The sequence below is a fragment of the Lissotriton helveticus genome, chromosome 6 (genome assembly GCF_964261635.1).
Source record: "Lissotriton helveticus chromosome 6, aLisHel1.1, whole genome shotgun sequence".
Lineage (NCBI taxonomy): Eukaryota > Metazoa > Chordata > Amphibia > Caudata > Salamandridae > Lissotriton > Lissotriton helveticus.
In genome coordinates this window covers 245,158,611-245,179,751 of record NC_136067.1, presented here as the reverse complement: position 1 = coordinate 245,179,751, position 21,141 = coordinate 245,158,611, and the positions used below count along the sequence as shown (strand labels likewise).

The 21,141-nt window shown below is 42.1% G+C and overlaps 1 protein-coding gene across 2 annotated transcripts in view; it reads left to right on the top strand.

Moving 5' to 3' along the window:
- Nucleotides 1-13,810, top strand: part of PTCHD4 (patched domain containing 4) — a 470,888-nt gene extending 457,078 nt beyond the window's left edge. For both annotated transcript variants that reach the window (XM_078646758.1, XM_078646757.1), the window contains exon 3: nucleotides 11,239-13,810. In XM_078646758.1, the coding sequence (XP_078502884.1) occupies nucleotides 11,239-12,872 (1,634 nt within the window). In that variant the 3' untranslated portion in view covers nucleotides 12,873-13,810. The remainder of the gene's footprint in view (nucleotides 1-11,238) is intronic.
- The last annotated feature ends 7,331 nt before the right edge of the window (nucleotides 13,811-21,141 follow it).

Below are 21,141 nucleotides of genomic sequence, written 5' to 3'. Positions count from 1 at the left end.
AAACAAAGTTGATCGTTATCAAATTCATCGTCCAACAGGTCATCATCGAGTTGTGCAATGGTGATGTCAGTCACAGATCGAGAGCGCATGTAGGATTGGCCACTTGCAAAGAAAAATATATGTCTGAAAAGAATCACTACATGAAGCAACAAAGGGGCACATGCATCATTGCTTTTTCCGGTCGCAAAGGGGCAGATCTACATGCTAAAATCACTATTTAAGAAACTGCAAAATTTGCAGTTCCCTATATGCAACGCAACAAAAAAAAATTTGCGATTTCGCTTTTAAGAAAAAAAATTACCATCAACTTAAAGTTGATGGTAATTTGCGAAAACTTTGAAAAATGCACACAAGTGCATTTTGCAAAGTTCTGTGTTGCACAAAAACATGCCCTTGGGGCATGTGTGTGTGCAACTTGTTTTTTAATTGCACTTTTAGGGGTTCATCATGGTGTCCTTTTGGCACCCTTGAAATTGCATGTGCAATTTGCGAGTGCCAATTTGGTACTCACAAATTGCGCATGCAATTCCCTTTGATGCCTAGGGCCCATAGGAATGAATGGGAAGCCATTCCTTAATTGCAACCTGCAATGTGCGAGTCAAAATTAAGGAATGTGAAGGAATTGCTAATTTTTTGCAATTCCTACATGCATAGGCAATTACGATTCCTTAATTGCGATTCCTTAATAATCGCAATTAAGGAATCGCGAATGCCTATATTGTTGCAAAAGTTCCTTTGGCCATTGTCCTAAAATCATACTCATAGTGAATGGGTTCCCTACAACTTTCATTATAGACAGTAGTGAGTCGATAAACATCATGCTGGCAGAAAAGTACAAAGAACTGACTATGATATCACATCGCACACCATCAAGAACAAAGGTGTACACCTGGGCAACTTCTACAGCATTGCGGAGTAAAGGATCCTTTATGGTGACCATGCGATGCAAGAAAACCATAGTGCAAGCACCGATTAATGTCCCCCCGGGTACTTCGCTGAGAGCATGCATATTAAGTTTCATGGACTGATCTCTATTAACTACAACATGATTACCCTTCTGAAATATTGAGCCAATTCGGCCATTTGTAAGACCCTATTTTTTTTAATATTGAGTCTGCGACTGTGACGGTGCCTATTCCTATGGTTTGGTCCGACCATTTGTTGGTAGAAATGTCCTTCCCAATCTTAGAGCCGCTCAATAAGGCCACTCAGCGACCTGTCTTTAAATGTCCTAGCCGGAAATTGAGGCTAGAGGACTTTCATACACTTCTCAGTGCTGACCCTCTGGGTCCTCTTAATAGCTCTGAGTCAGGTTATGATGCGGCGAGATGGCTTAAGGGACGTACTCACGACACCAGTCCCTGGTACAACGACTCTTTGACTACATTGAGGAAGGCCTGTAAAAGAACAGAGCGTGAGTGGAGAAAAGATTACGACCCCGGGAAAAAAGCATGTTATCTGGCTGAGCTTAAATCTTACCATAGAGCTGTTTGTAGGGCTCGGGCGGCCTACTATGCCAACGAGATCAAGCTTAGTCCCAACCCTGCTAAATGCATTTTTAAGCTCTTAAAGGATCTCAGAGCTAGGAAAAACCCGACGCCCGTAATCTCATCTGAACTCCAATGTGAAGAGCTGGCCTCCTTCTTTGTGGAGAAAGTGCACTATTTATAGGTCTTTCCCTCCTATGACCTTGCCCCCTTTGTCTGTCTCTTCAAGACCTGTGCCACGCTCCAGTCTTTCGGTCATCCCCGAGATTTCTCAAGACGACCTTACTCGGCTGAATGTGAAAAATAAATCTGGCTCCCCAGCTGACCCTTTAAAGCCAGCTCAGTTTAAGGAGGCCTTTGCGATCTTCTTGGCTCCTCTCTGCCGGATAATTAATTCTTCCTTCTCTTCAGCAATGGTGCCAGTGCGGTGGAAACATGCAAAACAACAGTTGATGGACAGAATGCAGAACAATGTCATACATTCACCCCAGTACAGAGGGCCTAAATCCATCGTTTTGTTGCACTCCACACCACCCCAGTTCAGACATGGCCATATGCAAATCAGCCTTGACCCTGTGCCTCATGGGAACAGTCCAGCCCAAACTGCCAAGCCATGTCTTTCCTGGACCGGAATCAAGCATCCTAGGACCGGTTTCTGGCTATCAGCCGTCTTCAGCCAGGATAGCTTGACTCCAGTGATGTGGAGAGCATGGGACTCACGTCTGAGCATACCCATCCCACTCGGGGTGACAAATGCAAAACAACAGTTGATGGACAGAATGCAGAACAATGTCATACATTCACCTCAGTACAGAGATCTGGGCCTAAATCCATTGTTTTTTTGCACTCCACACCACCCTGTTGGGCGAGCAAAATAGCGATGGATTAAACCCAGATCTGTGACTGGGGGTGAAGGTTTTGCCATTGTGCAACATTCCGTCCACCATCTTGTGTGTTTTGTTGTTCACCCTAAGTGGGAAGTGTATGCCCAGACGTGGGTCCCGTGCTCACTACGCCACTGGAGTCAAGCTATCCTGGCTGAAGAAGGCTGATCGCCAGAAACCGGTCCTAGGATGCTTGATTCCGGTCCAGGGAGAAAGCCCTGCCACCTTGTTGTTCAGAGAGCTCTTGGAATGAAGATACCACAATAGAACACCGGCTGGTCAATTGACTGTGACGAGATTCATGTTCTGGACACCTCTCTCAAGAGCAAAATTAAGGATTAAGCTGATAAGCACCTACGCACTCGAGACATGCGTTTCGAGAAAAGAGACTTAGTTTTTGTTAAGCAAAACCAAACTTGCAAGAACACTCCATTTGATGCAGAACCGCTAACAGTTGTGGCGAGCAAAGGACATATGCCCAAAGACCTGAAAAGTCCATAACCAGAAACTCATCACACTTTAAGCCTCTGCCTTGCTGTTTGTCAGCTCAAGACCTTGCATGTAACGCAAGTCCAACTGAGTGCCAAAGCCAAGCATCTGCCTCTTCTACAGAGATGACAAATGAAGGCGCCCCTCCTCTTTCTCATGCAACTAGATCTGAAAGACTTGTACAAGCATTTCAATGACTCATCAAAGAGTTGCAATGTGTATATGTATATATTTGTTCATGCTTTTTATTTAACAAAGGGAGAGATGTTGTGCTCTGTGTTTATGCATATGGGAACTCTTGTGGTCCTCTGCAGACTCCTTACAAGCATTACTCTTCAAAATTCTTCAAATAAAATTACATAATCTGATGGGTGTGGCTGGGTGTGCTTAATCAAGTTTATGATGCAGTGCATTCCGTTAATGGTGTCATGCTGAAGAATAAAGACGTACAAACCAGAGTTCTGTTTGGGGCATGGCCTGTTGCATGCTCCCGGGATGGGGCAGCTAGTTGTGAGGAAAGAAAGAGAAGAGAGTAAAGGTTCTGTCACATAAAGGCAGACATGGCGGTCTGGAATCATCACTGGAATTGTAATGACTTTAACAAGGGAGAAAGGCCTTTATATTAAGTGGGAAAGGCCTTTGGTGTAAGCCTTTGCTTAGCCGAACTGATTTCTAGAATCGCTGTGGGGGTCAATAGATGAAGGTACTAGCTCAGGGAGGAGTTTTTCTTTGAAAAGCAAATGGGTGAATCTGATTGAAATACACTAGCTTAGCAAGCGAAGGGAGATGACCAGGCTTTAAACTCCTTTCCACTATTTTTAAATTGGATTTTCTTGTATAGTTCTAACCATTTTACATGGAAAAAGCTGAAAACCAGAGATGTGGGCAGTGTGAGAAAGTAATAGACTTAAAAGGCATCATCAATCACAACTGAGTGAGTTCTATAAAATGTTTCCACATAGACAAGAAAGAAAATGCTGCTGAACTCGAAGAAGGCCAGACAAGACTGTGGAAGGTGTTTTCCTTTTTCCTGAGGATGTACTGAGGGAAAACTCTAGTGGTGATAGGAGATATAGCCCCAGAAAGCCACAGAAAAATAAGGGTTTAGCAGGATTTTGAAAGAAGAAGCTGCATGTCAGTGGTGCTGCACTTTGGCTAGAGATCATGCTAAAGGGAGTGGTTTAAAAGCTATCTGTGACCATGTATCATAGATCACACACAAAGGTTGAGGAAGAAGATCAATGTGCGTTCTAGTGAGATCCCTTTTTTGGAATTTACACTTTTACCACATTTGTGGCATGCTTCATAATCGGGCATGCTTCTACAACTCCTTTGCCATAATGAACAGAGGTGAAGCTTGATCATATCTTTTGAACTCTATATTAGAGCTAGGGATCTGGTACTCAATGACTAAAACTGCCTTCAGCAATACCCAATCAATTATGTTCTTTAAGTCAGGGTTCCTCAGTTATAATTAAAAACTATAGACAGATGGGCTATGCGCATCCTGACCCTACCAATACAGAATTGAACAGAAAAGTACAGAATTGTATGTCAACATATTTAGTCAATCATAATAGGCTATTCAGAGTCCTCGGCTTTTGTCAGGACTACGGAATCCCTCAATTTATTCACTTCTCCAGTAAGTCAGTTGTTTTTTGGCATAGACAAAACATTGCAAACACATTACTATTGGTATGTATAGTTGACAATGGAGCTTCTCTCTGTAAAACATGTATCATGAGCATAAGGATTATACTCAGCACTAGAAGGTGCACATGCCATGCCACCACAAAGCCTGGCAGAGTTAGGAGTGACCAAATATAACATATTTATCTTTCTGTGAAATAATGGGACACATTATTCACTTGTAGAAGAGCAGGACAAGCTGCCAAGGCCATCCGATAAATGTGCACCCCCGGAAGACAAAATAAATATGTTAAAACATACACAGAATTCCTTACAAAGTTTCATTAATTAGGGTCTTCAAAAAGGCAAACAAAATAATCATTTAATTGTAATTTATTGCCCTACTTATTTGTTGTTTGTATTACTTTTATGGTCGTAGTTTAAGTCCCTGCCTCCATTATTTCCAGTGGGAATGTTTTGTAGTACAAGTGGTTAGCCATGTGTGATACTGGTCTTGAATCAAGGCAGAGCTGGAGTGCTGTTTTGGTACTAACTCTAGAAGTGTATTTCCTGATTGCAATTGTCTTACTGTTTGTGGCTGGGTCTTTTTCCTTCCCAAAACTCCTCCTTACCCCTCCCCATCTAGTCATAAATATGCCTCATTTTCCATCCATTCCTGTTCCTTTCCACAAAAACATAATAAACAAGTGTGGAGAACTACGGAGTCAGGGTGGAGATCTCTGCACAAATTCAAAAGAGTAGGTAAAGACAGTGTCCTAAACATACTACAAAATGAAGTTTGTGAATAAGTCCCTAAGTTTCTAATATTTATGTTTTGCATATTTATTAGGCCTGGGTTGTAAATTCCGTTACGCTCGTGGAATTTGGGAAATTTCGCGTTCCTCAGAGAACGCGGATTGCCCAAAATTCGACGATCCTCTGCTTTACGGATTTTTTGCTTGTTCCTGCTTTCAGAATGCATGTTTGTGAGATATTTCTCCCCGAGCATGCAAACAGCATTCGGGAACAGGAAAAAACATCTCGAACAGGCGGAGCAAGAAATTCCGCGTGTTCTCAGGACTTTTGCGTGCTCGCATAGACTTTTTACCATTTCACAGAGCTTTGCATAACGCTACTACGCAAATTCCGCCCACCACAAATATTTATGCAGTGCAAAGTGATTTTCCAAAGAGTCACAGAATATTGAGCCAGTGATGGGACACAAACCTGGTTGCTTGGTTTCAAAATTGGTAACTTTGGCTTTTAGGCCACTTTAAAGGAGATACTAGGCAAGGGCAAGATTTCCTAGTGTAAGTGTAAAATGAAAAACAAGTCTACAGTGTGACAGAATTCTGGCACCTCACCAAAACTGGGTACTGTACATCTCTGAATATGAGGCATTCTTTAGGAGTCAGGGCTCGATTCACAATACTTCCTGCAAACACAAATGGCAGATCTTGCTTCACAGAATCAGTATGTCCAGCGTAATTACCAATTTGCCACCAAAATAAATCAATCAGCATGGTTGTTTTTGCATAGTACTAAATACATTGGTGGGGGAATAAAAATGGGTATGCATAGGGTGGGAGAGGACTATGGGTATAGGGAAGGTAATTTTTCACACACAACATTGGTCTTTGTGCCATAAAGGAAGCTTAAGTGCACACATAGGCCATCATTATGAGATCACTGATAACTGGAGGAGAAGATACCACGACGTGGTCACGTTTTCGCTATGCCATCAGATTCAAGCTAGTCTGGCTAAAGAGCGGTGTTACGCCCAAACCTGTCCCAGGATGCTTGTTTCTGGCTCAGGGAGGATCTGGTCTGGCAGTTCGGGCTGGACTGATCCCATGGGGTGCAAGGCCACGACTGATTTGCTTTTGGCTGGGTCTTAACTGGAATGGCATGGTGTGCAAAAAAAAAAGATGGATTTAACCCAGATCTGTGACTGGGGTGATTGTTTGATTAATTCAAAATTCTGTCCATTATCCGTTCTTTTTCCAAGAAAAGGAAGAGCATTAAGCTGTAGGCCTTCATGGAAGTGGTAAAGTCAGATTGGCACTAGTCGAGCGCCATTTCCTGCTCCTTACACCACTTCCGCCCTGCCCCTCCACCTCGCAGGTTAGCGGTCTAGTGGCTCACTCCCTGATTAGTATAAAATGGTGACCTGGCGGACGCGCAGCGGTTGAGCGCAGCGGGAGTGCCGACTTCGCGCCGAAGTTGCGCCCAAGTTAAGCCCGTCTGCGCCCGTCCGCGGCCGACCGGGCCCTGGGGCCAGCTATAATGCCTATTTAATTACCTATTCTTCTGCTGACCTTTTAATGCTTCGCCGCATGGTGCCCTTACAGGCCCGCGCCGTAAGGGCTGCCTTGGATTGTGGTATTTTTGTTCCCCCGGATACTCTTGTCTCAGAGACTCTCTCCCTCTGCTCTAAGCCGATACCTTTCGGCGCAAAACATCTATTCTTGGGGCCACTCCATTGACCGTGATATATCTTAATACTCGGTCAATGGTGAAACATCAACTTGAAATATTCCAGCTGCTAGACGATAGAGCTGTGGATATCCTCCTCCTATCAGAAACCTGGCTGACTGAGGATTCAATCCCCGACATTCTTGCTGCTATCCCCGCCGGCTAATACATCCTGCAATCCAATCGACCAACTGGGCATGCCGGTGGCGGGGTGGCAGCCATCATTCGTTCCCAGTATATTTTTGCAACCTTAGCTTGTGCCGTGATCCCCAAAACGGAAAGTTTCATTATCAAATTTACTTCTCCCAGGTCCTCCTTTATAGTTGTTCTTGTGTATAGACCCCCTGACCATATGACCTCTTTCCCTCAACAGTTTGGTGATCTCATTTCCCAACTTATCATTAACCATGCTAAGGTTATCATTATTGGAGACTTTAATTACTGGCCCTCTGACCCCCGGGAAAGCCGTCTCTCGGAGGAATTCTCTGATCTTCTATCAGGCCTGAATTGTCGTCAATATGTTAAAATACCTACTCACTGCAAAGGCCACAATTTAGACCAAGTGTGGACGGCCAACCTTGACATTTTGCCCCCTACAGTGACCCCTTGTTCCTGGTCAGATCACTGTTTCATTTCCTTTTCCCTTAATCTGACTATTCCCAGTCGCCCCATCCCCATGACCAATCTCACTGCTCGGAACTGGAAGAGAGCCAATCTGGTGAAACTTCACTCTACACTTGCCTCTACAGTCCCTCCGACCTCCGCCTTGGTGACTCGCCAGGCTTCCCTTCTTGAACAATGGCTGTTGTCCGCCTGTAATACTGTCGCCCCTCTGAAAACTATAAAAACCATGCGCCCCCATGACGCCCAGCGGTGGTTTACGGACCAACTAAAGCTGGACAAATTAGCTCTACGCCAGGCTGAGCGCCGCTGGAGGCATAACTATGACCAACAACTCAAAACTGAGTTTGTGGACTGTCTGAAAGCCTATAAAAAATCCATCTTACTGGCTAAAACAACCTACTTTTCCCAAAAAATTATGGCATCTGCCTCCAATGCTAAGGACATCTTCTCCATAGTGAATGAGCTCTCTCTACCAGGCCGTGTCACTCCTCAACCCCAACCAACACAGGCTCTGTGCGATTCACTCAATGCCTTTTTCATTGACAAAATCATCAATATTAAGAACAATATTCCCCTGCCTTCATCCCCTTCTCCTCCCCTTTTACCCTCTAGAAATCCTTGCTGCCTGGATGTTTTCCCTCCGATCTCCCTCACGGAGTTCCACTCGTTACTGCATAAAGTGAGTTCTGCCTCCCCCAAAGATTGCTGCCCTCCCCAAAGCCTTAAGGAAATCTTCCTGGCCTGCCCTGACCCTCCACTGGCCTTACTTAACAACTCGCTGGCGACGGGGGTGGTCCCGGACTCCTTTAAACAAGCAGTTGTGATACCGATACTAAAAAAAAATAATGCCGACCCTACGGTCTTAAGCAATTATAGGCCCATCTCCCTTCTCCCCTATCTGGGGAAAATTCTGGAGACATATGTCACTCCCTGCCTGAGTGCTTTAATTGAGAGCTCGTCTTTTCTGGAGGCCCAGCAAGCCGGTTTCTGCCCACTCCATTCCACTGAGGCGGTCATTGTGGCTGTGATGGATACCTTGAGAAAGGGCGCCGACAATAACACCTCCCAAGCACTTGTCTTGCTGGACCTGTCGGCGGCCTTTGACACGGTCGATCATGCAATATTGATCGACCGTGTCAATAATGCCGGCATTCAGGGCATAGCTCTTGACTGGGTTAGATCTTTTTTGGATAAGCGCTCCCAGGCAGTGCACCTGTCTACCTTTTCCGCCTCCTATTCCCCCATCTCCTGCGGAGTCCCACAGGGCTCCGCTCTATCTCCTTAGTTATTCAATTTGTACATGCAGCCCCTAATAGCTTCCCTTCGCAAATCCGCGGCCACAATTTTTAATTACGCGGATGATTTGCAGTTAATTTTCCCTATTGACACCTCCCTTTCCTCCCGCACTAGTTTTCAAACTACTATGCTCAATATATCAGAGTGGATGTATCACAGCCAGCTTAAATTAAATCCCACTAAGACCGAGCTTGTGTTGGTGGGCGGATCAGCCAATCCATGGAATGACAGCTTTTGGCCTCCCTCACTAGGGCCTTCCCCTTGCCCCGTCAACTCTGTGAAGAGCCTTGGCGTAGTCATCTTCAGTGACCTATCCATGAGGTCCCAGATTAGTGCCGTCACGTCATCCTGCTTTTTCCACCTGCGTAGGATACGTAAGACCAGTAGATTCCTCACCAGAGATGCACTTATCCTTGTCATCATGGCCCTCGTTATGTCGAGATTTGACTATGCCAACACTCTGTACATGGGAATTCCTGCATACCATCTCCACAGGTTGCAGCTGGTGCAAAATCAGGCAGCACGCTTGGTTTACCATCAGCCCAAGCACCAGCACGTTTCGCCGCTGTTGCGGAGCCTGCATTAGCTCCCGGTGGCTAAACGCGGCACCTTCAAACTTGGTTGCACGATATTCAAAGCTCTGTCTGATCTGGCTCCTGCTTTCACTTCCTCTAGTCTGAAGCGATATGCCCCCTCGCGAGATCTCCACTCCACCTCTCACAACCTTTTAGTCATTCTTAAAATCAAACGTAAAAAACACGGTGGTCTTTGTTTTTCTTTTTTGGCCCCCAAAATCTGGAATTCCTTTCCGTCTGCCTTCCGACATTGCCCTACCTATGACCGCTTTCGTAGGATGTTGAAAATGTTTCTCTTCCAGTCAGCATTCGAGTAACCCCTGTTCCTGCCCTCCGCATTTGTTATGAGCACCATGAAACCGTTCCGGTGACCGAGCGCGGTATAAATAATTTTAACATAACATAACACTTTAAAGGTACAACAGTCAGTTCTTAGATCCCCGCTACATGGTACCTCCTCTACACCTAGATCAACCACATAAGTCAAGAAAAATTAGTGTTTACTTTCACTACATGTTTGGTAGATCAAGCATGAGGTCAACAAGGCAATGGGTGGTGTTTGCCCCATGTAGCAGGGAAGGGAGGCTGTCTTGTATTTCAGCAGTAGCACCAGAGAGAAATAAGAACTGCAGATAAAGGAAAAGCCAGATTCCATCAGCACAGAGTCCTGGCTCTATCAATGCTTGAAGTAAGCAGCAATTGTGAGTCTGGGCCTGAGTGCAACAGGACAGTACTCAATCATCACTAGAGGAAAGTGGGAGCTGCCAGCTACAGCATACTTGCTGATCTGGCCTATTAAAGTAGCTGTAGGCCACAAAGGAAGAATTCTGATTCTCTGGCCAGCTAGCAATATTCTACTACAGGCATCGCTATAGCATTATAGCCTGCTGCAGAGGTCTGTAACAGTTGTTAAAGGTCCTGTACTCGATTATACCAAGAGTGAGGGACTTCCACAATCGGTGTAGCCCCTGGCAGAAGGTCTAGAATGCTATCAGAACATTCAATTCAGTAAGGGTAGAATGTCTTACATTATAAAGGGAGAAACAGATAAACAAACATTTGAGTGAACAGGTCTGTACCAGCCATTATCGGTACATGGCTGCTCCATTGTCTTCAATTGTGTTTGCACCATTACGTGCTCCTATGTAACACTGTAGCACACCTCCGAGAAGTATTCCAAATATTAAAGTTTTCCTTAAGCAGTGTCCCAAGCCATAGTAAAGGGCTTATAATGAGGAGGAAGGCCCTTAATGAATCTCCTAGGCTGAGACAAAAGGAGTGCAATGTTATTGCAGCATTGCACCTACTGAGGTAGAATATTCTAAATTAAACAGGAACAAACAGAATTATAAGCATGGGAATATTGGGGCAGAAGTTCCAGCTTAAGCAATACTATCAAAGGGAGAAGGCATTCCCAGGTAGTTATTGATTGAGGTAGAGTCAGAGAGTCCAGAGGAGAAGGAGAGGGCCCTACTCCAGCTAGTAAATACATACTCTCCTTTGTCAATAACATTGCTATTGTAAATTATTCATTTATTATATGTTAATAATATCAGTATTATTCTCATAATTATACATTATCTCTAAATAAACAAATGTTGTATGATCTGTGTGTGTATGAAGACAATTGTTTTGAGTGAATTTAACCTAGTAAATTGTTCTACAAATGTATTAAAGTTGAAAGTTTTCTTTAAAATGAGGAGCAATTGATGAGAAAATGTATTTTCAAAATATTGTATTATTATATGTTAATTTTTCTGTTCTATATTTTTGTTTTAGGTCATGGAACCAAAGGTGTTTTTGAGCTTCTTTCTGGCTGGCGTAGGACTAGAGAAACGCTGCCATTCAAAGACAGAGTTGCTGGGGCATATTCGGATGTCATGGTTTCCTATACAATGACCAGCTCTCTGTACATCATTACATTTGGAATGGGTGCCAGCCCTTTCACTAACATAGAGGCTGTAAAAATATTTTGCCAGAACATGTGCATTACCATTTTACTAAACTACTTCTACGTCTTCTCATTCTATGGATCTTGTCTTGTCTTTGCTGGCCAACTGGAACAGAACCGTTATCACAGTGTATTTTGTTGCAAAATTCCCTCTGAGGATTATTTGGATCGGCAGCCCATTTGGTTCCAGACTATGATGAGTGACGGGCATCAGCATTCGTCTCATCATGAGCCAGATCCATATGAGAATCACTTCATTCACCATTTTTTGCGAGAACACTACAATGAGTGGATTACTAATACCTATGTCAAGCCTTTTGTGGTAATTTTATATCTCATTTATGCATCGTTCTCCTTCATGGGTTGCTTGCAGATCAGCGGTGGCTCAAACATTATCAATCTGGTAGCCAGTTATTCCCCTAGTGTATCCTATGCGGCCAGCCAACAGAAATATTTTAGCAACTACAGCCCTGTGATAGGATTTTATATCTATGAGCCCCTGGAATATTGGAATGCCACTGTCCAAGAGGACCTGAAGACTATCAGTCATGGGTTCAACACAGAGTCCTGGATTGAGCAGTATTATCAATATCTTAAAACTGTAAACATCTCTGCCTCTAACAAAACAGATTTTATAGCCACCCTCCAAAATTCCTTCCTGAAAAAAGCTGAGTTTCAGCACTTCAAAAATGACATCATAATCTCAAAATCAGGGGATGACATTAACATTGTTGCATCTCGCATGTACTTGGTGGCCAAAACAAGTGAAAATACTCAGCGAGAAGTTGTTGAATTGCTTGAGAAGTTGAGACCTCTTTCTTTGATACAGAGCATTAAATTCATTGTGTTTAATCCCACCTTTGTTTTCATGGATCACTACAGCTTGACGGTGACCATGCCTGTCCTTATTTCTGGCTTCAGTGTTCTGTTGATGTTGATATTGACATTTTTCCTTGTTATTCATCCTTTAGGAAATGTCTGGGTAATTGTCACAGTGACCTCCATTGAGTTGGGGGTCCTAGGGTTGATGACACTGTGGAATGTTGACCTAGATTGTGTTTCAACCATGTGCCTTATATACTCTTTGAACTTTGCCATAGATCACTGTGCACCTCTACTTTACACGTTCGTGCTAGCCACTGAACATACACGGACGCTGTGCATTCAGGACTCCCTCATGGAGCACGGGACGGCCATCTTTCAGAACATCACCTCTTTTCTCGTTGGGTTGGTCCCACTTCTGTTTGTGCCTTCAAATTTGACCTACACGCTGTTCAAATGCTTGATGCTAACTGGCAGCTGCACACTGCTTCACTGTTTTGTCATTTTACCTGTATTCCTAACCTTCTTCCCACCATCCAAAAAGCGGCACAAGAAAAAGAGACGAGCAAAACGAAAAGAGCGGGAAGAAATTGAGTGTATAGAAATCCATGAGAACCCAGAACCTGTAACAGGAATTTGAAAGGTGTTTAGAAATATTGCTCAGGAGTATTGCAGAGATGCAAGGAAGATGTGGTGGACCAGAGATGCTTGTGCTGGCCCCATGTAACGTGGCAAGGATCAGGAAGAGGATCACAAGACAAAGTGGTGCAGAGCCAACCACTGGAAATAAAGTGATCCAAGTTTACTTTGAATCAGTATCAGACATTTTGGTTGTCCACTGCAACTTGCCAAAATACAGTCTACAGCTATAGATGAGATATGAACAGTCTGGGATACAATTGAAAGGCAAGGTTCACAATGAATTAAGAAAATCACACAAAAGAGCAAAAAAAGGCAGGATTTGTTCGGGGAGCTTACGTTCTAGAGCTAACTTTAGATAATAGAGAAATCTATGCAAAATGCAGCCCGATTTATTAATTGTCTGTGTTCTCTTTTATACAATTCGTATTTCTAAGAATATTAATCATCAATAGTGCACTGATGGTAGTATGTTCATCAATGTTCTCGGGATGTTTTATAAAATCTATTGCTTATTTTCCATTTGCAAAATGAAACCCATAAAACATGAATGCATAGCCCATGTCTATTGCTCCCAGCCTGACAATTAAATAAAACCTGACAAGGCCAGGGCAACAAACCACAGATATATATTACTGAGATTTGTACTCTTTCTTATGGTCAGAATCAGTCAATGAGTGAAGTGATTTATGTAGAACAGTGTTGAAAGACTTAAGCGCCTAGAGGCGATCCAAGACACTCCATCACCCTCACCATATATACAATATACTTTTGGTTTAAAGTTAGTTCAGGACCATTATGCTTTCCACATGCATACATGTAGGTCCATATTCTGTTGCCTTTACTTATTAGGTATGCTATATGTTTAGAATTTCAATCGGGACAATACATGACAGAAGTAAAAAACTGCAAAAAAAAGTGAAAGCTGAAAGGAGTGTATAAATAGCCCAATTACACAATTCCACCATGCAGGAAGTGCTACTATCTATCAATAGAGCACTTAAGTGATTCAATTATATGATCATTAAAATAATCATCAATCAGTCTGTCAAAATGGAAAGTTCTTCATATATCCATAAATACACGAGAGACATAATCTTGAATCTTCAAAAGACTTTTATTCTTCAAATACAAACATCCAGCCCAGTCAACGCATTTGGTCCTTCCAAGACGACTTGTTCAGGGATAAACATATTTATCTCAGTACTCTCAAACTCCCTCTTGCCATGTGTGGAAAAGCTTCTAGCTATAGAATAACATTATAGTGTGTGAAGGGTGCACACTTTTGATGGACTGTTTATTTGGGACTGTTCACCGAGCTGGTGGTTATTACAAGCTTTTCCACCCATGCGCAGGGGGGCAGGGGGGTTGAGATTATTGAAAGAAATATGTTTATCACTGATGAAGTCCTCTTGGAGGGATGAAACACATTGGCTGGGTTGGATTTTTGTATGGGCGGAATAAATGTCTTTCGAAGATTCAAGATGTTAGCTCTCATGTATCTCTGGATTGAATGAAGACCTTCCCATCAGGATGGACTGATTGATGATTAATGATCATATTTAATTGAATCACTCAAGTGTTCTATTGATGTTTAGTAGTGCTCCCTGCATTTATGAGAATTGCTTCACAAGAAGGGTGGAGTATGTGAGTGGTAGGCCCTTCTGGAAGGTGTAGCGCTGTAGTTTGATTTATATATAATGACAATTGTGCCATCGTGGAGAGCCACTACTGCTCTCATTTTTGGATTTACACAATTCAACCATATAGAGATTCCCAATGTATTGTCCTTCAGTTGAATATACGTTCAGATATATTGTCCAACATGAATGTGTCTTTTAAAAGGGTAGGGAGAAGCCTAAATAACTAATGCATAAGCATTGGAGTACTAAACCATTTCCATGTGATATTTGGGTCATAGACACCATTTGTTTATTGCTGCAGAAAAACCCCATATTGGCAATGCTCTGTTTTTTACGCTTTCCATGTTAACACTTGACACTAGTGACTTTTAACTGAAGGGCTGTTTTGTTATCTACATTTTTTCTCATTTCACCTCGTCTTTCATCTTCTAATCATATTTTTTGGCAGCATAATATGGTCCCTTCTTACATTGTACCTTAGATTAATCTCATGCATGTCAGATGTTTTGCAAGACCTGGGTCAACATACCCAAACAGTACTCCTACAGGATGGAGACCTTTTTCAAAGGTTAAAAAATATGCCTGCAGGGAAAGATACAGGTGGCAGATTAATTATCTGGCTTCATCTAATGGTATTCCGCATGTTAGCCACCTTGCCTTATTAATTAATTGGGGGGCTTGTTCAAAATCTATAAAAAAAGAATGCAGCATGAGTGCAGGTCCCTCAGAAAGCAAGGGCCTATGAATAATGCCCCCGTAACTCTCTGTCCCATCTCACGGGCCTGTCTTCTTTTATTAGTGTACTGAGAGCATAGGAAATGCAGACAGTGACTACTCTCTATTTATTCTGTTGTAAGGTTGGATGGTCAAAGCAAACTGAGCACTTGGCAGAAACATTTATCAGGGTGCTAACAGTGCAATCACTTAGTTTCCCTTTCTACTGGTTGACATTTTGCTATCACAATCAAAATAAGGATTTAGTGCATACTTAGGAAATGTACACACACCTGCCAATTGCTACCTTCAATTAATTAAAATGAACCCTGTGTATCGAACCATGAGTACCTCCTACCCATAAATCTTGGGTGTGTGAAATAGGCTTGAATTCACAATGGAAAGAATAAAATCTCATTCTATCATTGGCACATCAAAAATGTATCTGATTTAATGCCATTTAGTACATTACATTATATAAGTGAGCAATAATTTTAAAGTTTTAAATTTTGTTGATACCTCATTATAAATTTCTTTTGGACCTGAATTTTGAATTGCTGATTTACAGACATTACCACAGCCCACTTCTTTCCCGTTCATACTTTTAAGCAGGAATCCTATAATGAGATCCTTACTGTATACCAGGACAAGGGTCTTTCTGTCATCCTGGTTCTACTAGATCTATCGGCAGCGTTCGACACCGTGTCTCATTCCATCTTGACTCAACGGTTGTCGAACGCTGGCCTTAAGAACAAAGCCCTTGATTGGATACGGAGTTTCTTAACAGATCGCACCCAGACAGTCACCATGGGTGCATTTCGCTCGGCGGAAACAGAGATTTCTAAGGGGGTGCCACAAGGCTCATGTTTGAGCCCCACGCTCTTTAATATCTATGTGGCACCCCTGGCAGGAGTGCTGCGTAGATACGGGTTTGTTCCCGTATCTTATGCAGATGACACTCAGCTCCTGTTCCCTTTTAAGACTCTTTCCGCTGAGGTTAAGAACTCTTTCTCATCTGGTATGGAGGAAGTGGCTAATTGGATGTCCAACAACTATCTCCAATGTAACGTCAGCAAGACGGAGATCATGCTATTTGGGGAAGCCAAGATACTTTGGACCCCTGACTGGTGGCCATCTGAGTTGGGAGCAGTCCCTGAACCCAAACAGGTCGTGAAGAATCTTGGAATTCGACTTGATCACGACCTGTCTTTAAAACAACATGTCAGCTACATTTCGGGGATATGCTTCCACACCATTGGCTTACTCCGCAAAATCTTTCCACTCTTACCCAACTCTACAAGAAAAACTCTGGTTCAGGCACTTATCCTGAGCCGGATTGATTATTGTAATGGGTTGTTACTCTCTGTCAATGAAGGAGTATTGGACAAATTGCAGGTTGTTCAGAACACGGCGGCTCGCCTTGTTCTGAATGCCCCCCCGAGAACTGCATCCAAACCCCTCTTTGAACAATTACACTGGCTTACAGTCAGACAAAGGGCAAAATTCAAAATATGCTGCCTAATCCACAAATGCTTGAACGGACAAGGACCCACCTACCTGGAAAGGAAATTCAAACCATATGTTCCTTCACGATCTCTCAGATCAAGCAATAATTTTCTCCTTGTGGTTCCACATGTTAAAAAAGTTAGACACGGAGGTAGAGCCCTGTCCACCATGGGTCCCAAGATGTGGAATAAGCTTCCTTTGGCCCTAAGGTTATGTAAAGAGCACCTAACCTTCCGGAAACAGTTAAAAACTATCTTGTTTAAAAACGAAATCTAAACATCTCTCCACTGTGTAGTTGCTAATTTACTGGGCATAAAGCGCAGAGATACTCCTGGCGGAGTGATTCTAGCGCTATACAAACTCATAAATAAATAAATAAATAAATATAGGCTTATGTCGATCAAAGAATGCTGGTGTACCCTTAACCCCTTCCATGCTCATGACGGCCCCCGGCCGTCATGAGTCATGGTGTGCGTATGAAGGCCGGGGGGCGTCCAAGCCACGCCTGCGATTGGAATGTTCAGCACCACGGCAGAATTCGCGCCGCAGCCAAGGTGTTATTGCTAACTTGGTACAATTTATTTATTTATTTTATTTTATTTATTTGTAAAGCGCAACATTTATCCTGACGGAAATCACTGCACTGTATTGCTGGACACATGGTAGGTTGTATTAGGTACATCAACTGCTCATACTTACTTCATGGGAAAAAGCTGGGTTTTTAGTTTGTTCCTAAAAGTTACATAGTCCTCCGTAAGACGTAGGTCTAGGGGTAGTTTATTCCAGTGTTTTGCTGCCAGGTATGAAAATGATCGGCCTCCTGTTCTTACTTTCTTTATACGTTTGAGCCTAGCTAGTGCTTAGTGTTGTGATCTTAAGCACTTTGTGGGAACGTAAAATTCGATTTTATTCTGAAGAATTCTGGGTCCAAGGTTATGCAGTGTCTTGTGCGCAAGACTCAGCAGCTTGAATCTTGCTCTTTGGAGCATAGGTAGCCAACGGACCTGGTGTGTTTGCAAGGTGTGTTTTATGAGACCCAAGCCTACCTGGTAGCTAAGAACCTACCACACCTAGAATAAAGCCTTGATAATCTCTCGCAAACATGAAAAGCACACACTAAATTTAATATTGCGAACACTAAGACATAACACTTGATGTACTTGTGCTATTTTGGATTGTGCTAACTTGCATCAAGAAGCTGCATAGCACTTGATTATAACACCTATGTTAAAAAAAAACGGAGACATTCACCTAAAATAACACACTTAAAGTGCAGTTATGGTTACAACATAAAAATCACTGAAATTCTCCAGCCATGGTTCAGTAAACTAACTATATTGTGGGCCACCCTCTTGCACTACTTATGACCTTTCATATTACATCACTTATGGCATGTTAAATTACATTGTTGAAGGCATCACTCATACTATCTCACATGTCATTATTGATGACTTCACTGATAATATCATCTAGTGGTGGGTGCGACACTCTGCCCATTCCACTTTTAAATAATTACTTTTAAGAACATCATTGTTTAACAAGTGTCTTGCATAGGTCTACAGATGGCACACAGGTAAGTCTGCAAACCCGGGTTCAAGGACTGTCCTCAAAATACTGATGCAGATATTTTAAAATGTTAATCATTTCCTGCCCGCAGGAAACATTATTATAATAGTAATTTCCTAAAAACTGATGAACAGATTTACAGCAAACCAAGTAAAGCACCTCCTTGAGTACACTTTTAGCTTCATGCCACGTTTTCTATAAATCCAAGTTTCTCTATAGGACCATGGAACGCCGCAGTAGCCTGCAATATCCTTCTAATATGCAACAGAGGGTATTTAATTCATTATAATGCATGGTCACACCATCACTCTTCCCATAAAATGTTTTAATCCTTACAGTATTGGTCTTTCAAGTTAATTGCAAATAAGAAGTACAAAAGTAGAATTGGTACTTCGAAATTAAACACGCTAAAAAAAGTAGTTAGGGCCTTATTACGAGTTTGGTGGTCCATGGGACCACCGTAGTCGTGGAAGCGGTCTGACCACCGCCGCACTGTGGGACCACCCGCAGTATTATAAGTGTGGCAGTTGGACCGCCACTGAACCTCTGCTACCTCCGTGGATCAAGGATCCTGAGGCGGTCTGGATGCTATTCAAGGTCAGAATAAGCTGGCGATGCTGCAGCAGTACAGCCAAGCATATTTTGAGTTGCCTCTCCACCACCCTTTTCATGGCATTGAGGCAATAAAGAGGGGTTCTCCAAATTTCTGCCCTGCTGGCTGTTGCTTTCTTGTGATCATTTATCTCCAAGTATACTGTTTCTGGGATTGCAAACCTGTATCCTCCTTGAATCCGACACTCAAGCTAGAAGCAATCACCATGATAAGAAAAAATCTACATCCTAGATAGGTACTGTTCATCCAGGAGAAAATCACTAAGTGCCAATTTACAATAGCACAATTACAAATCTATAAAATTTTTTACATTTGTTCTATTGGGTTGGAGATTAAATCTAAGCCACCTTTTAAACTAACTAATTGTGAATGATCTGCTTCATGGAACATTTTACTGCATAACTCATCAATGACCCTACTATCGTTATTATTCCATTAAAAAAATGCAGATGCTTAAAACCAAGCTACAAAAGGAACTGGAACGTTTAAATAACCCAAAAAGTGACTCTGAAGTGGCACACATAGTCAGAGGATTGCAGTAGTAAAGTAGATGACTGCCACGAATGCTATTGAAATTAAATCTGCAAAACTAAAAAGAGATATGTTAAGATTTCATATACCTCCTCTTCCAACTCACCACTTCATAAATCATTCTGTTTTTGGAGACATTCTTGTTATTGTAAGTAAACAGCATAAAAACAGACGTTTTATAATTCAAAAAAGACTACATAGCATCATCCAGCTACTGCCCTTCCAGGTACCAGACGCAGTTATTGACTAGACTGTAGGGTCTCTATTAATGCCCTGTACCTAAGGACCATAATAAGGCCAACATGATGAGAGACCTTAAATCTTTGAGGAAGATGCAGACTTGCAGAATACTTTACAATAATTCTAATGTTGGTCTGCTAAGCTACCTTCCAGATCCATTTAAAAGGTTCTGCCATCCCAAATCATGGGCTCATCAATGTGGTACAAATCCTGTTCTTGAGATATGCATTTTATCCATCAACAAACATCAAAGAATCAACACTTAAAAAGATTTTCTATAACATTATCCAAGAAGAAAGAAAGGCTCTCTACCTCCTTCAACAGAGAATAGATTAACTATAAAACTGGCAGACAAAGGTGGTACAGTGATTGCCATGAAAGTAAGTGATTGAGACCAACACTTACACACCTTTAAAAAACTGATTCCACTGAAGACTTCAACATGGTTGTAAGGTACATGAGATTAAACCTCATTGATGAAACAACAGCATTTATACTTGGCCAACCCAAACCAAGACCTGGGAGATTTCATTTACTTCACAAAATGAACAGTCCTGGCCCATCATCGTTGGCAATGACACAGCCACTGAGAGACTATCTTTTTTTGTCGACCTGCACCTCCAGCCCATTGTACAGGACCGTCCATCATTTGTTAAAGATACCAGTCACTTCCTTCAGATTAATAAAAAATTAAACCAAACCTACACATTTGATGATGACACTCTTCTGACTGCAACTGATGTGACATCATTATACACCAATATACCACATAGGGAAAGGCTTATGGCTTGAAGCTCTCAAAAAAGAATTGTGAAAAAAACATCAACAAAATGTGCTTACCAACTTTGCAACAGTTATCCTTAAGTCCAACAATTTTACCTGCAATGGTAAATACTATCTGCAGATACAAAGTACTTCCATTGGCACTCGGATGGCTTCATCCCATGCAACTATCTTCATGGGCAAACTAGAGAACTGTATGCTTGCTTGTTCTAGCATCAAACCACTGGGATGGCTACGTAAATTGATGACATATTTATAATATGGAATGCAGTAGAACATTGGAGCAATTTACAACTTATATCAACAATATCCATCCTACCATCAAATGTAACAGCAGCAATACTAAACAGAAGCATCATCTTCCTTTTCTGGATGTGCTACTTCCCATTCATGAACAAAACATTACAAATAAAAATATATATATAACACATTGGATTCTGGAATCCATGTATGAAATTCCATCTCTAATCTATACCTATATCCCTTATTATAGACAATTTATTTCACCTCTAGTCACCCATATACATTACATTGGATTCTGGAATCCCTGTATGCTATAGAATATTCTATAACTAAGCTTTATTTAACCTTTGTATTTAAACAATATATATATTCATTGAAAAAAACAAAGGTTACAGTGTTGTTATAGTTAGCTGTTGAACTGAGACAAAAAT